This window comes from Candoia aspera, chromosome 4 (genome assembly GCF_035149785.1).
Source record: "Candoia aspera isolate rCanAsp1 chromosome 4, rCanAsp1.hap2, whole genome shotgun sequence".
NCBI lineage: Eukaryota > Metazoa > Chordata > Lepidosauria > Squamata > Boidae > Candoia > Candoia aspera.
The window spans coordinates 22987579-23004904 of NC_086156.1; the positions used below are offsets into that span (position 1 = coordinate 22987579).

At 37.9% G+C, this 17326-nt stretch overlaps 1 protein-coding gene across 1 annotated transcript in view; it reads left to right on the forward strand.

Annotated features, from left to right (window-relative positions):
* The first annotated feature begins 923 nt into the window (after nt 1-923).
* Nucleotides 924-17326, forward strand: part of ZNF804B (zinc finger protein 804B) — a 213453-nt gene continuing 197050 nt past the window's right edge. Inside the window, exon 1 of the mRNA XM_063301926.1 lies at nt 924-1202. Within this exon, the coding sequence (XP_063157996.1) occupies nt 1095-1202 (108 nt within the window). The 5' untranslated portion in view covers nt 924-1094. The remainder of the gene's footprint in view (nt 1203-17326) is intronic.

Below are 17326 nucleotides of genomic sequence, written 5' to 3' on the forward strand. Positions count from 1 at the left end.
GAAGGTGGACGGAACGGAGACCATTTCCACCTAGCTCTGCTTAGTAAAAGCGCGCGCTCTCTCCCTCTCTCTCTTTTTGCAGGACTGAAGACTTCCCCACCCCAAGGACTTTGAGGACAGCAAGTCTCCAAGCCGAAGAATAAGGCCGGGGAACGCAGAGCGACGCTGAATATACTCTCCTCCCCAAGCTTTCAAGAGTGTGCGGGGAGGGGGGAGCGGTTTCCCAGAACAATTCCTTCCTCCTTGCTAAGGGGAAGGCTTGTCACCTGCCTAACCCTCCGCGCCGTAAGAGGAGGAAGAGGAGAGACTTCGGCCTGTCATCCTAAACCGGTTGCTGCCCCTTTCACAATGCCAAATGGGCAGTGGTTGGGGAAGGGGAGTTGGGAATGAACGCCTGGGTAGCGCCCCCGCGCGCCCTCTTTCCCTCTCCTCCGCTCCAGTGCGCGCCAAAGGTGAAGCCAAGGGGGACCCTGGCTGACGGCTGGCAGCGACGCGCGCGAGACTTTTGGGGCCGAGGGCTCCTCCACTTCTCCCGCCGCTGCTGAATTCGACCGGCGCGAGAAAGAGCCATGGAAAGCCGCTGCTCCCAAGATCTTCCCTTCTGGGTGTCCGTTGTTTGTTAGGGCGCGCTCGGAAGAGAGGGGAGAAGCGCGGGGGTGGGAGGGAAGCGGGAGGGAGGGGGCTCGGCGTACTTCCCAGCCTGCCAAGTTGTGCGCCCGCGCTCTTTTCCTCGAATCTTCGGCGGAGCTACCCAGCGAAACAGCATGTGGACTGGCTTCTGGGCTCCATCCAGTGCGCTCTGGCAGCCGCCGCCGCCGCCGCCGCCGCTTCCTTTTACCCATCCTGCTGCTGGCAGCAGCAGTCCAGGCGCTGGATGAGAGAGAGGGAGAGGCAGGGGGTGGGTGGGAAAGGGGGGTGGTGGTGACGGTGCCGTCGGGGCTTCCACTCCAACGGGGCGCAGAAGCAGCGCCTGGTGGCTCTGGTGGCGGCTGTCGCTGCACGAGCCAGCCGTCTTTTCTCTCCCGCCCACCCCCGAAGAGCCAGTACCTCGCGGGCTGAGCCCCTTGCCCGTCCTTAACTGCGTCCGGACCCGCATGGCGTGCTACCTAGTGATCAGCTCCAGGCATCTCAGCAACGGGCACTACCGTGGCATTAAAGGGATCTTCAGGGGACCGCTTTGCAAGAACGGCTCTGCCACCCCGGTAACTGCTATGCTTACCTACTCAGTCAACGCTATTCGGGATATGTAGAACCGGCGACAAACGTGCAATTACGCTGTGGGTAGATACCTCTGGTTACGGACCGGACTCGGAGGGAATGCCTGTTGTAGGCTTGCGGGGGAGGAGCTTCTTTCCGCGCGATTCGATCCTGGTGCTAGATCTGGCTGCATGCCTTTTTAAAAGCTGCTTGGGTTGTTTTGCAAAGTTTATCCCCTCCCCTCCTTTTTGAAGCTACCGGACAGCAAAGATTTAGGGAAGGAAAGGCTTGGAGTTGGTTGGCTTTGGAGGGGAGAAAATGATTATTGCTGTAGTGAAAGATTCCTGGGTTTGGTAGGTGGTTCTATTCTGTACAGGCTTTGTGTTACCCAGAAAAAGTTAATAGTGACTTTTGGCTATGGAAAATTGGGGGCAGGACTGTGCACTGAGGCGTTGAAAAAAATACAGGAAAGTTGAGTATCAGTTGGGAAGCAAGGTGGGCAGCTGGGAGACAGGAGTGGGACTGAATTACAACTGAGATATAGGATGCTCTCAGAGCCCTGCACAAAAGCCAGGGCAGCCAAAGTAGGAAAAGCAGGTAACAGCATGTAGGCCACAGGGAATGACAGCAAGGTTCAGTAGAACTAATAGAAGGCTGAATGGATTATTAAAAAGACACAGAGGGAGGCGGAATAAGGACAATGAGGCAGCTGCCTCCTACCTTCATAAGAGGATCTGATATTAATACAGAAGCAATATAGGGCCATTTAAGCTGTTTGCTGTTTCAGATCTGCTCTCTTTTCTTAATTTACCTGTTCTGCTCCCCTTTCTGGTGCTTTATTCCATACACTATAGTCAGTTTTTTTACTTTAAAAATAATACCCCAAACATTTTTCACAAAGTTAACATTCAGTAATTTTGCCCCTGGAAAACCAGGACAGACTATCAGTACCATACCAGTTGATAGCTTGCCTCTGCATCTTGACACAGAAGTAAGTCCCTTTAAATTCAGTGGAGGTTTTCTCCCACATAACTTAGTAAAGGATTGCCTTAATGTCCAAAATAGAATAACTGCAGCAAAATAGAATAACAGCTGTAAAATGCTATTCAAAGCAAAGTGACAGTTCAGAAACCAGAAGTCCAATGTTTAAGTAGAATAATTTGAGCTCTCTGAAGGGTCTCTCTCTCTCTCCCTCTCTCTCATATTTATTTATTTATTTATTGATTGGATTAATACAGCATTCCAATCTGGCATTAATATGTGTATGTGCATTAATATAAAACAATAGAAGACATAGGTGGATAATCTTTACAAGTGGAGTGATTGCTAGATGACAGTTAAAGATTAGAATCCCTAATTAGATTGATTAGATTGTAATTTGTAGATGCACCCATCATAATGCATCTTTTGGAGAGGAGACATTGAAGGAATATATAATGGGAAAGACATCAAAGAGATTCAGGGGACTGGCAATTGACGGAAAAGTTAAGGTGGAAGTCTGTTTGAAATTGGATTAATGAAAATTATTTGGGGAGAAAAAAAAATAAGGTGGAAGCAATTATAATGAGCAAGGATAAAATAGAGAACAAAAAGGATGGAGAATTACAAAGTTGAGGCTGTACCTATTCAGTGAACTATCAGAATCACCATGAGCTACAACAAAGACAGTTGGGATTCAGTGGCAATAAAAAGTAGATGGGATATTATGATATGTTGCAACTGATAAAATATCAAAATTATTCCATGCAGAATGCATAGAAAGGGAAATAAATACAGGGTATTATGAGAATATAGTTCAGTGGTAGAATGCATTTTGAGCAAGAGTACCTATAGCATGCTTTTAACCTAAAATTGCTTAAATTCTGATTTGGCAATTTCTTATGCAATCATGATTTGTGGTATTAAGTATCAGTGAAATTTCCTTTCAGAATTAAAAAAAAGTAGAAATTATATGAACTCCAGTAAGACCAAAACCGGAAAGCATGTAAAGTCCAATAAGGCTATGAATATTTAACATCTGCTAATGGACATGATTTATTCTCAGTTCCACTGCATTCTCTCTTAAGAACTGTTTTACTTTATAAAGTTAATTTACTATCTTTCTCCTCTGAAAAATATTGTTTAGTATGTGTAGACTCTGGAAACTACCACATATCCACGTTCATGTGTTTCTTGAATTCTAGAAAACACAACTTTGTAAGCACACAAATAATTTAACAACCTATATAAGGCAACTGCAAGATTAAAAGGTGGCTTAAAAATATGGAAAACTTCAAAATACATACTTGATTTCATGAAAATATTCCATTGTGAGCATATACCAACTGAGTAGTTATCTACAAATAATATAAACAATGGGCATTCCATAGTATACTCAGAAAATAATTGCATTTGGTACTTTTTAGATTTGTAGCCCAATATGGATATCATCTATGCATATATGATTCAATTTGCAACGAGATTTAACAGGTCCATATCTCAAGGACTCAAGGATGAACAGAGAATGTGGTTATTTCTATTACATCTATTTCAGATTTAGCTGACCTTTACTTCTGTCATTCTGAAGACATGTAAAACTGTAAAAGCCCAGTTTTGGAAACATACTTTTTTTCAAGATTTGTTCTGTGTTTATGATACTGTAGGCCAATGTTCTCTAACCTGATGATATCTCTCTGTATTAGTACAACAGATAACAGAACTTGCCCAACACAGTAGTGATCAAAGGCTATTTTCTTTAAGCCTCCTTGTATGTTAAGGTTTCTCTTATCTTTGTCAAGTTTCTCCCCCATCTCATAGCTAGGACTTTGTGAAGTGACACTCATTGAAGCAATTTGTTTTAAGGTGGTATCTCAATGTGGAACTCTAATCTCTCAACCACAAGAGTTGAGATGTGCTGCTTCATCCAACTGCTTTGCTTTGGCAGAAACTCTTGTAAGTGTGAACTGAAGAATGTAAAGGGCCAGCAGTGGCCAGTACAAGTTAACATCATGTCTCCAATTTGGCACCTAGAAGCAGAGCACCAGTTGGCAGAACTGTATCAAAAGGATGCTCTGTGGAAACTTCTATCAAATCATACCCCCCCCCCTTTGAGACTTCATAAAGACTACTTAATGGCTGTTATTTAAAAAGCAGCACAATACCTGTAAAATGCTTAATTTATATATTCATATTACTTAACTTGGTGCTCAAATCTTTTAATAGGAACTTGGAACATGGGTGCAGAGACTGGGAGCAAGTCTCACTCACCTAATGCAACTCACCTTCTGCATATACACATAAGGAGTTTAATACTTTGGCATGATAATTGACATAAGGCCTTCTGTTGCTAGCATGAATAACTATACAGTGTTCAATAATTTTGTAAAGGCTAAAAACAGTTCAAGGTTCACTTTAGGTCATCTTGAGGTTTTATCTCAAATACCTTTGAGGAAATTTCTGCCCTTCTCATTTTTAAGAAGCAGAAGCTGATTTAAAAGATGTCTGATGGTTAGTCAATATTTTGGAATGATAGAAAAACCCATAAGAGGTTGGCTTGCACACAGAAATCAAGATATTTAAAATGTCAAATGGATCTGAAAATGTGTCTCCATACATACCACAACATCTGTATTTTTTCCCCACAGAAAATATGAAAGAATTAGACATACTTTTCTTTATGCAATAATGCACCATGAACAGATTGTAGTTTTGCAAACTTTATCCTGATTTTGTTTCAATTTATTTTAGAAAACCTTGGTAGATGAAAAAAGGATTCATTGGCATAATTATTTGTGAGTTTCAAAATTTAACTTTTGAGACTTAAGCAGTATTTTGAAATTTCATTTGAATGGTCTATATATTTTCACATCAACTTAGATATTCTATTTGAATCATTAAAGGATCCAATGTTTATATAACACAGGCTGCTTCATACTTTACACTGTGTAGTTTTTAATGTATAATGCATACCTTTTTATATTTAAGGGGTTCTCTCCTAACTGACCATGAAATGTCACTAGGCTTATGATTATGCTTTAGATATGAGAGCACTAATGAATATTTTAAATACCTTTATGAAATTTCACAGCTGGGTGAACAAAAAATATCCAACTGGATATTTATGTGTCATTTTGTCTCTCTGTCAGTTACTGCATTCAATAATATAATAGTCATGGATTAATGAGTTTTTCATAGTTATTTATGGAAATAGAAAGATGTACATATTCTCTACAAATTTCTGTTTGGCATTTTTTATATGAGTAGATCTAGTATTATTTATTTGTTTAGCGAAATTGCATATAATAAAGTCACATATCATGGCTAAGTAAGAATTTTATCAGTTAAATAATTTGATTTTGGACCTCCTGATAATATGAGAGAGAGGAAAAAATCCATACTTTTCAGAATTTTGAAACATGATTCATGCCAAGAAAAATATATAGAAAGTCTGTATGTTAAAAGGTGTATAAAAGAGCAGTTTCCTATGGCAAGGTTATGTGTTAAAAGTACACACACTTATGTAGTTTGGGAGAAGAATACATGAGTATGAATATAATATTTGTGCAATCTTTGTCAGATTTTAATAAATCACAAAATGAGAACTTTGGCAAAAATGAAAAGAGTTGCTCTTCTGTAGTATGTATAGCATGCAAAAATGTGATGGAATGAATTTTTGTTTAAAAACCTGAACATTAAGGAAGGTGGATGTCCATGTTTATCAAGCACTTACCAGACTCAAAACATTGCTTAGCTTCAACAAGTACCTTCAGATTATGTCTGGGATCACTATGAGTGCTGAATGCACATTGAACTACTGCGATATAAAATACTTGAACACCTAAGAGTAGTATGTCACAGAATAGAATATTAGGCAAAATGGTTGAAATTAACTAGCATCTTACACAAACTGCACTCAGATAGAAGTGCTAACTAGTAGTATATTATTACACTCTAGAGTCACTGCCCAATACAACCAAGGTCCTTCTCTTCCTGTTCCTTCTCCTCTCCCCTCCTGTGCTTTAAAATAAAAAACTAGATTGTTTTATTTCCAGTTCTACTTAGTCACAGTAAATGAGAGGGCTATGGCTTCTTGGATAATGGCCAAGAGATAAGTTAGGTCAGTGCCCACTCCCCAATTGTTGGACAAAGTTGCTATTTTTGTCTCTCTCTGAGCATGCAGGAACATCTTTTGAGATTAGAAAATCCTAATTTCAGAAGTCCCATATGGAGGATGCTGAACAATGGTTTGAGGTTCCAATGAATCTTAAGGCACCTCCTCAGACATCTGTCACACCCTTTGTCCATGACGGAATGTATTTTATTTATTTATTTAATTTTTATCCTGCCTTTATTATTTTTATAAATAACTCAAGGGGGCGAACATACTTAATACTCCTTCCTCCTCCTATTTTCCCCACAACAACAGCCCTGTGAGGTGAGTTGGGCTGAGAGAGAGTGACTGGGCCAAGGTCACCCAGCTGGCTTTCAGGCCTGAGGCGGGACTAGAACTCTCCTACTATGCCTGATTGGCTCTTGGGCTGAGAGGGAGGGACTGGCCCAAGGTCACCCTGCTGGCTTTCGTGCCTAAGGTGGGACTAGAACTCAGAGTTTCTAGTCTGTTGCCTTAACCACTAGACCAAACTGGCCCTATATTCTATAATAGGTAGTATGATAACTATTTCTTATCTGTTCTTTGGTTTAAAAGAACAGCCCCAGGAAGGATGGGAAAAGAAACATTTCTGTGTCCTCATTTCCTTTCAACCAAATGGTATATGGCAGGGCTTTCTAACAGTTGGACTCCTCTGAAGTAAGAGTGTGCTGACCAACCAGTAAAACTGCTCTGTTAACATTATATCCAATACCTAAATTATGGTTAGCTGAACTATGTTTAGCTGAAATGAACCAGCTCCATAACTCATAACGTGTTTAAGTAATGGTAATTAAAGCTAACTTTTTTTCTTGGCTTGGACACAATAAATGGATGGGTAATTGCAGGAAATTTTGGCTAAATATTACAATGGTTAGAGTTATTTGATAGCATCTTCCAGTACATGTTTAAGACAAATGTGTAGATTTAACAAACATTTTCTTGACATTTAGTCAAACTTCATTTGAAATGCCTGGATTTTCAGTGAAAATGAATCAAACACTACAGAGGATGCTTACTATTCTCTCTCTCTCTCTCTCTCTCACACACACACACACACACACACACAATGCACAAACACATTCTCAGCTCGATTGTACACTTTTTGGATTGGGAATCAGTTCAACCACTTTTTCCTTTTGAATGATTATTCTTACAGAATAAGAATGATCACATTCTCAGAACCCAATCTCTGTATTTATACACAAGGCCCTTTCCTAAGACTAGCTCATGAATAGTAGAAGGAAACACTAGAGCATATATTTAATAGGCAGCTTCTTTTTAAGGAAGGTCACTCTGCTGCATCTCTGCATCTAAAGTGATTTATTAATGCAATCACATTTGAGGCAATGTTAGGGCAGCATTACCTCCTTCAGCAGAAGCTGATTGGAAAAGACAGGCAGAGGTTCAGCAGGCATCCCCTTTAGTAGGTGCACTTATATTTGTCTAATTACGCTCAGAACCACAGAAATACAAATTTGAAATATCAAATATCTTTTAGTTCATCCATTTCCAGTGCAAAAAATCGTCTGCTACAGCATTCAGGAGATTCCAAGGAAGAATGTTCTATCAGAAATTTATACTTAATTTTAATCAAATTCTTCATTCCTATAATTTGAACCTGTTGAGTTTAGGTTTGCCATCTGGCTCAACAAAGAAAAAATTGTTCCATCATTGTTGTTCATTACAATAAATAATAGAAACAGACTTTTATATTGCCTTTTCATTGTCTCTTTTCCAGAATCTGTATTATCCTTATTGCCCTCTTTTGAACATGTTCCAATTTATTCAGCAGAGTAGAAGTATAATTTCTTACTGTGATACGATCATTCTAGCACATTGCCACATACAAGATTGAACACATTGTGTGATACAGAGGTTAAAATGGAGACCTAGATTCAAGTCCATCATTAACCACTGAGTAATTGTGCCAATCGTTCCCTCATCCCCTATGTGAGCCATCTGAAGTTCCTGTAGAAAAGGTGGAATATATACCTAAAAAATGAAGAAATATAAATTTGCCTCAGTATTGTCTATGTTGATGGAAGATGGCACCACAGGAGTTAATGGCAGAGGTCCTTACATTACACGATTTCTGAACATTTCAATTGAAAACTAAAAATGGAATATTCTGCATATAAAGCTATTTATATATGTAGAATATATAGGTATATAGGTTTCTGTATTTAGAAGAACAAAATGTAATACAAACATAACAGCATAGACAGTTTAAAATGTTGATAGAAATTAATATCAAAAAGGATAAGGGAAGGGGGGAAATCATGTATGACATACATACAAAGAAAGCCATGGCAAGAGAATGTTGTTATATAGGTGCACAAAAGACATAGTACCATGTATCTCTAGCATTTCATAGTGGAGAGCATTCTAGAGGGTTGGTATCATGGCAAAGAAAGCCCACTTGGGAATAGCTCAAGAGGGAATTCGGTGAGTTACAGCACAAACTTGACTTTGTCTAATCATCTTAGTGATTGTTGAGGTCTGTCACTAACAATTGTGAAACTATAGCCTTTCTGTTAGGAAATTATATCTGCCACTTTCAAGAACTCATTGATAGAAAATAGTTTCATTTCATGGGAGGCTATGGCCTTGATTGATTACTGAGATTAAGAATCTCATATGCTGTTTGCTTGAACAATGATGAAACAAGATGTTGGAGAAGCTGTATGTGATTTGGCCTGTTCTACCTTCACGTCCAATAGAGCAAGTTGTCTTGGAATCAGAGGAGGCACCATCTTTTTTGTTTGTTTGTTTTTGGCCTTAAGCAGCAAAATGTCTTGGGTCAGCCCTGCTGAATTCAGGACTGAAATAAACGGGAAGGCTGTTGATTGGCTGAAGAAAGGTGATGAAATTGAGTGTTAAGAGTGGAGGAATTAAGAGGAATCTTGATTAAAAAAATACTTTGTCCAAGAATGACATTTCAGATGCTAGGTTTTATCCTTTTAATTTTTCATGGAATTCTCTTTGAGCAACCAAGATCCCTCCTAGGTGAACAAAACATTATCCATATGCAAAACAGTAGCTTTTATAGGGTTTTATAAAGTTCTCTGAAGATTGCTTATGGCCATGAATATATTAAGTTGATTGCTGGGTTGTCTGGAACTGCCAGAGGCTTCTTCTCTTTTATCTGCAATGGTTATATTTAATAATGTGTTGCTACAAAATTAGTTGAGCTAGTATCTTGCCAGGCTTAATCAGTTTCTTCACAGGGGCAAAGTTGTTGTTTTGGGTCCTGCAGTTCTGCTGATGTTCAGCAGATGGCCCTCCCTTCTCATCCCTTGATCCTGTGCTGTTGGGCTGCTTGAGGCTTTTCAGTTGAGATATAAAATGAAGTCGATTTTAGTTACAATTATTAAACATTATTTCATATTTCTGGTGGTATATGAAAAGTTAAACTTGTAATTCATGGCAGGCATTAATGTATATTATTTTATAAAGTTTTCTTAAAATTACAGTTGGATATATTACTTGCCTCTCCCAGATACCTATTTCATGAATGATATACTGATTATATTCTGTATCAAAGACAGCTTTGCTTCACAGAAGGTCACAGTGTTTTTTCCAGTAAACTATTTGATAAAGGATCCATGAAATTTCCTGGGATTCTGTCCTAGGGTTTCTAATAAGATTTTCAATACCAAAAATTGTATGCTGTAATAGCCTTAAGGATACCATTTATCAAGGGAACAATAAGTTTCCCTAGTGAAAGATTTTATATCTAATTTTACCAGGTTGATTGGGCTGTAGATCTGAGAATACATGAATTTAATGAGTGAGATCAGTGGTTTAGAAAATGATTAAAATGATAAAAGAAAATACTCATTGTGACAGGTCTACTAGATGCCATTTTTCTATAAAAGTTCTAAGAATGTGCATGAGTTAGAACAAGCTGATTGATTTCAGATGTATTTGAGTTACAGCACGGTACGGATTAGGGTAGCCTGCTTTCTCCACTGCTTTTTTATTTAATTTTGGACCCCTTTGCAATACCTATTAGGTGTGACCATTATATGGAATATTTACTGACCTGCAGTACACATCAAATTAAGTTGTAGGGGCTGTAAATTGAGGGAATGGCATTTGCCAGTGACATGGATTGCTCCTTTTGCTCTGTGTGCATCTGCATCTGCTCCAGTGAATTAAGGCTTTACATAGTAGATTCAAAGTATAAGAAGAGAAGACCTAGGGACTTCAGACTTACAAGTTAGTAACCCACTTTGAGTTTAAGAATATTTCTTTTACTCAAGTTATTTCATGTAGTATATGAACAATTTTTATATGAGCACTGAAGATTTATCTATGTAGGTGTTTTATCTCTTTACTATTTTGTTCTCAGTTCATATGACACTTCCCAACCTGTCATTCTGACACAATTTTCCCTTACTATTTTCTTCTTTGCTTTTCAGCTTGCTTTTATTATTTTTATTTGGGAAAATTGTGGCTTTTTTGTTCTGCTGGGCCATAGTTCACATGTTTTGTTTTTTGGTAGCAGGATCTTCAGTCACAAGGACAGGAAGTTGAACTGCAAGAGGACCAAAATAAAAAAGCAAAGAAGCCTGAGCTATGCAACAATCTGCATATAAAGGGGAAAAGCTGATTTACACACTACCTCACACCTGCTGTCAGCTCTTTAAAGAAGCTGCAATCCTGAGTTCAGGCAATCGGCCTCCACGGTTGCAGTACAATCCCCCCAAATATATTTTGTTTAAAGAGGTGTTAATAGGTGCTATGTGTTTGCCCAAGCACACTTTAAATCATCTTTTCCCCTTCAGAAGGAGACTGGTAGTGCCTTTTCAGATTAACAAATGTTATTAAAAGACATGAGCTTTTGGGAACTACCGCTTACTTCATCAGATGCTTGGAGTAGCTAAATTGATATAGGATTTAAACTGGGATAAGATGGGGCAAAGATAGAGTGGTTATGCAGATACAAGGTACAGGTGAGACAAATTATAAGTACCTTATCAATTAAAATTGTAATGTGTTAAAAACACATTGGGTTTGTTGAGATCTTCTGAGATAGCCTGAAACCTTTTGATATATGGGAGTTCATGAGACCCTTGCTCAATTCTGCTGGTAAAGTTTCTTCGTTCAGAATGGCTACTTTGAGATCTTTAATGGAGTGTCCCGGGAGGTTAAATTGCTCTGATATTACTTTGTCCTTGTTTTGAGTCAAGATGTCAGACTTGGGTCAATTAATTCTTTCGTGCAAAGTACTGCCTGTTTGTCCTATAGAGAATCCAAAAAGACATTTCTGACAGATGATAGCATATCACTGTTCATCCTTAAAAGAAATGAGAATGACCTGGGCCTGTTAAAAATTCACTGCAACTGACTATAAGTTAAAGGAACATACATAACCACAGAATGGATATTCTACTTTTTATACTTTCTTACTGAACTCTATCACAGATAAAGACTGGACTTTAACACAGCAGTGTAATTCTTTGTAGATTATAAAAAGCAAGATTTTCTAGCATTTCCAATTGTCCTACGGTTTCACCACTTTGTTTTGATGTGTGTGCTGTGCTCTTCTGTTCTAAAAACTGAAGAAACATGGACTGGTTTCTGCAGTTTTTTGTAAGTACTACTGAGCAGCAGATGCATTTCAGGCAAACACAAACTGGTGTACCTTCTGCCATGTGCTATGAAGTGTCCTCTGCTAGTGGTTATATTATGAGTATGCATTTCAGGCATATGTTAGCAGAAAAGTTAGTTGAATAACTTTTAAATAAAATAAATAAAAATAAATAACTGAATTTTAATTGGCATGGTGATCAAACATATTTTCATAAATTACAGAACATAGCAAAAGACAGAAGCAACAATGATTTGCAGTAGATAAATAGAATATGGTGCTATCCTAGAGCTATCAAAGCAATGTGTAGCTTTATTAAAATAAGTAGTTCCATTCTGGAATAAGACTGATGCCATGAATATTACCCAATGAACTACTTTCTAATTAAATCTTTCTCTCTCAAACAAATGTTCTGTAAAACGACAAGACTGTGAAGCTTTTGAAGTTGTGAAGTCCATCCACCACCCCATTTATTTAGTTCCTTTGAAAGAATGTTAATTTTTCTTCAGTGGTTGTTTTTTCTTTTTTTTGAAGAATAACACTATTTTGGATAGTTGCTGAGTTTCATCTCCACTTCATCTTATTTATTTTCTATCCTGTCTTTATTATTTTTATAGTTTATTTATTTATTTTATTATTCACATTTCCCCCTAATAATAAAATATTATTACCGCCAATCTCCCCCTAATAATAAAATATTATTTTTATTTTTGTAAGGCAGGGAACATTCCTAATATTCCTTCATCCTCCTATTTCCCCACAGCAGCAACCCTGTGAGGTGAGTTGGGCTGAGAGAGAGGGACTGGCCCAAGGTCACCCAGCCAGCTTTCAGGCCTAAGGCAGGACTAGAACTCTCAGTCTCCTGGTTTCTAGCCCGTTGCCTTAACCACTAGACTAAATTGGCTCTCATCTTACTTGGTTCTATGGAAAACATGTCAGAAAGTACTGTGATTATTTTTAGTAGGAAAAAAAAATCAGTGCTGTGGACATTTCTTTACAAATTAATCTCTGAAATGTAACGTAACGTAAGACTGCTTCAAGTTGAGCTCAATTTCAAGTGAGAGCTGGCCATGCAGTTTTCATTACACCATTAGTGTGACTTTTTCCGACTTCCCAGTGTTGGTTAGAGTCCTAGGATTTCCCTCAGTAGATCTCATGCAAGTTCTAACCAGACCTAACCCTCAGTGCTGATCAAATACTGATTAATCACATTTTAGTTAATAAGCCTTTGAGGAAAATAAATCTTGGTAGTAGCGTGACTTTCTCAGTTGTACTTTGTCTCATTGTGGTAATATTTGGCTATGGTGGGAGAGCTCTCGGCTACTGGATGTGTGATGCCTATGGGGAATTGTTAAGAAACTCACACATTTTGAGCAGAGAAAGCCTGCAGTTAAAAGGAGAGGCTCCACTGGCAGAGTTCAGGAGAAACTTTCTATTATTAAAACTTAGTCAAGTTTTATGGCTAATAGAATATATGTGAGCTTCTGCAAGAATTCCTTTCCTGCTACATGATGAACTCTCTGCATGCTTCCCAACCCCTTACTAAGACTTGTAACATTACTTAAAGGCAAGTTGTAGTCAGCAAGTATTTAAGTGAAAGGGAAGGCTCGCCCACATACCCACAGCCTCTTTTAATTTTCTGATACTAAATGTGAAGGAAACAAACTAAACTTTGAGATATTGGAACAATGTTCACTTTAAGTGCTTAAGTTCATCATGTTCTGCTGCTGTAGCTAAATCCAATAATTACAGTGAAGACTTTTGTTAGTATAGTCATTGACAAGATCCTGATTATCACCAATAATTCTAAAGAAGGTCCTCCCCTGCCCCCAAATCCCTCAGTCCAGAAAACGGGAAGGAAAAAGCATATATTCTTTCTCTTTGATATCTTATTGATGATTTCTTACATCCTGAAGTGAGAATTTGGTTCTGAATTCTTTTAAATTGCTAAATTCCCCAAGAAAAATAGAAAAAATGGCCCTCTCATTCCAGTTGAGCAATATTCCCTTCTTTTTTTTTTGTCCAAAATAAGGTAACTTTCATCACACCCAAGTCAGCAATGCAAGAACCCTGGCCAGAAAGGTCATTCTCCTTCATTTTGCTTCTTTCTCTCCTCAACCAGGAACCCTTCCCCCAGGTATAAACTGGGGAAATAACTTCTATATTCTTTGTTCTCAGGCTAAGCTGTGTCCAGTGCACCCCTTTAGCATGTGGATGTCAATGCTACATTTAAAAAATAAAAACAGAGACACTTGCCTTCTTTGCTGTAGCAGGAATATTTAGTTTTATTTTTGTTTTCTCTGTCTATAGTTGAACTAAATGAATAGATTGCTTCTCAATCTTACTTCCCCCACCTCTCTTTGAACTCTTTGCCTTTCTCTCATTGCATGTCTTAAATTCCCTATAGATTGTTAACAGCTTAAGATTTTTATGTTAGCATGTAAAGTGCTTAATTTAATTATTGAATACCAAGTGTTTTGATTGCCTGTAAGCAATTAGCCTCAAATACTATTTAACAAATTGTATTGATTAGTTATTAAGTATCGCTTTTTTTAATGTCCAGAACACATTATTTCTCTTTAATAACTGACAGTGTTCAGTGGTGCTGTAAGAGGCCCTGGTACATTGCTTGATAATAAGCTCACATTTTTGATATGATTAAGGAATATTTCCTTTTATTTGTTCCGAATCTCCACCATTATTATTGGGTGACATCTGGATCCTGGTAGTTTGAGAGAATAGAGGAAGGTCCTTTTACTTTCACTATCCAATTTCATACATAACTATCATGTGTCATTTACTTTTTTCTAAGTTTAACTATCACAAAAGTTGTTGCCTCTCTTCATAGGAGAGTTGTTTTAGATCCCAATTACTTTGAGAAAAATTCTTTCTATGGCTTAGAAAAAAATATCTTGTTATAGTGATTTGCATAAAGGGCTTTTTCTCTTTTTAATGTGATGCCCCTTTCTCAAATATTATGTTTGAATGCAAACTGTAGTGATTCTAATTTATTGCATTATACCTGCTCTTCCTATCTTCTTCTTAGAATCTGTTCTTACCTTTAGTCACAAAAACTTCAGATACTGATTTTATACTGCAAACATTGTAGTTATAGCAAATTTCAACACAATGTACAAAGAACTAAGCCAAGATGTCTGCAGGATTGGAGCCTTTTGTCAGAAGGATGAAAGCAGCATAGTGCCATTGTATCATAAGCTCTGCTCCTTTCCTGCATGTGTGTGATGTCATGACACATATACAAAAGGGATGGGGCTTGCATTACAATGGTGTGATGCTATTTGGATAATTTGCTCCACTCTACCTCCCTCGTGTATGCCTCTGAACTAAGCCTAGGTTACATTAATGAGGATATGAATATGTAGAACAGAGAGATTTAGCCATGTCCCTTTAATTACAATGATCTGCCTAATTTTTTTTTTTAAACTTTTGTTTGGATTTCTTTAGCCTCAAGGAGAGGGAAATCTCTGTTCCCTCTCCTTGGCAAGTTAGAGAAAACACTGAAACTGCATTCAGCAATTTTTCATCTATTTTTAAAAAATGACTTTGTATCTGGTAGACACTCCATCCTAATGGGTTAAAATTGGTTTAATTTCATCATTAATAGAATTTTAAGATACTGTAAAGTTGAATGCTGGAAAAAAAAGCAAGCTGGCAGAAATATTCTCTCTTGTGATAGCATAGCATTGAAAAATTCTCTTGAGAAAATGACCTTTTTGGGTTGTTAGACTGTGAATCCCCTTTAGACCAGAAAATTTGTAACAAGGAGTCAACTTTGCTGCTCAGAAATGAAGAAATATACCCTGTCATCTCATCCACATTGATCACTTATAATATAGCTGTCAACCTCCTCTTTGCTTTTAGTAGAACTTCATTTATTTATTGACTAACTTACTATGTTTGTATCACACTTTTCCTCCTGAGTGCTCAAGGTACAATCTGTGATTGGCTTCTCCCTCCTTTTTATGACAGAACAGTACTCTGAAGTAATTTAGGAAGAGGAAGAATGACTAAATTTCCAAGTGAGGTTCAAAATGGGGTGGGTAGATTTAATTCTTTGCTTTCTCAACTCTGGTCTGCAGTGTTAAGTACAACATTACAAATAGAATTGTACTGAATGTTCTTTTTCTTTTTAGAAAAAAATCCAGTGATAGTATATTTTATATTGAATATATAGTATATTTTATACATTTATATTGAAAAGGTGGATAGTATGACTTTTAACAAAACTAGTTATTCAGAAAAGGTGCTACTAGATTCCTGATTTTTTGCCACCATAGACTAACATGGCTGTCCTCCTACAATTTTATCAATAGTAAAGGAATCAGCAGTCAAGAAATATGACACAGACTACTACTTGGTGAGAGCCAGTTTGGTGTAGTGGTTAAGGCATCAGGCTAGAAACCAGGAGACCTTGAGTTCTAGTCCTGCCTTGGTTGTTTGTATTGTTGATTTTGAGCCAGTTTGGTGTAGTGGTTAAGGCATCAGGCTAAAAATTGGGAGACTATGAGTTCTAGTCTTGCCTTAAGCACAAAGCCGGCTGGGTGACCTTGGGCCAGTCACTTTCTCTCAGCCTTAGGAAGAAGGCAATGGCAAACCACTTCTGAAAAACCTTTCCAAGAAAATTGCAGGGACTTGTCCAGGCAGTCCCTAAGAATTGGACATAATTGAACGGATTAAAAAAAAACCCTACTTGGTAGGGTAGCAATGAAGTCCGTGGAAAATATATTCAGATGCCATGACACATCTATATCTACAAAGATAGATTTTCCCTGTGATACTCTGTGGAAGCAAAAGTTGGACTTTGAAGAAGCAGGATTATTGACACTTTTGAACTTTGGTGCTGGAGAAGACTCTTGAGAATACCATGGATAGCGAAGAAAGCAAATGGATCCTAGAATAAATCAATCCAGACTTCTCACTCAAAGCACAAATGATGGAGCAAAAATTATCGTATTTTGGATCCATTATGCAAAGACACAACTCCCTTGAGAAGTCCATAATGCTGTGAAAGGTGGAAGGAAAGAGAAGAAAAAGATAACCAGCAGCAAGGTAGATGGACTCAATTACAATGGCGATGGGTGCACCACGAGAAAACCTGAAGGGCCAGGTTTTGAACAGATCATTCTGGAAGAAAATCTGTCTGTGTGGTAACTGAGAGTTGACACCAACTTGATGGCCAGTAATCAATCAATATTTTAAATCCCAACTTTCAAATATAATGATTCAAATGTTATACCCAATAATATAGCTGTTATCTTTAACATACAGAGGAATATTTAGTAGTGAACATGCACTGTTCTGCATTTTTCTTTTCTTTGCAGCAGACTGATGAAAATGTCAGAGATCTGGTATTCTTAGAAAGTTCAATATTGTACACTATTGCC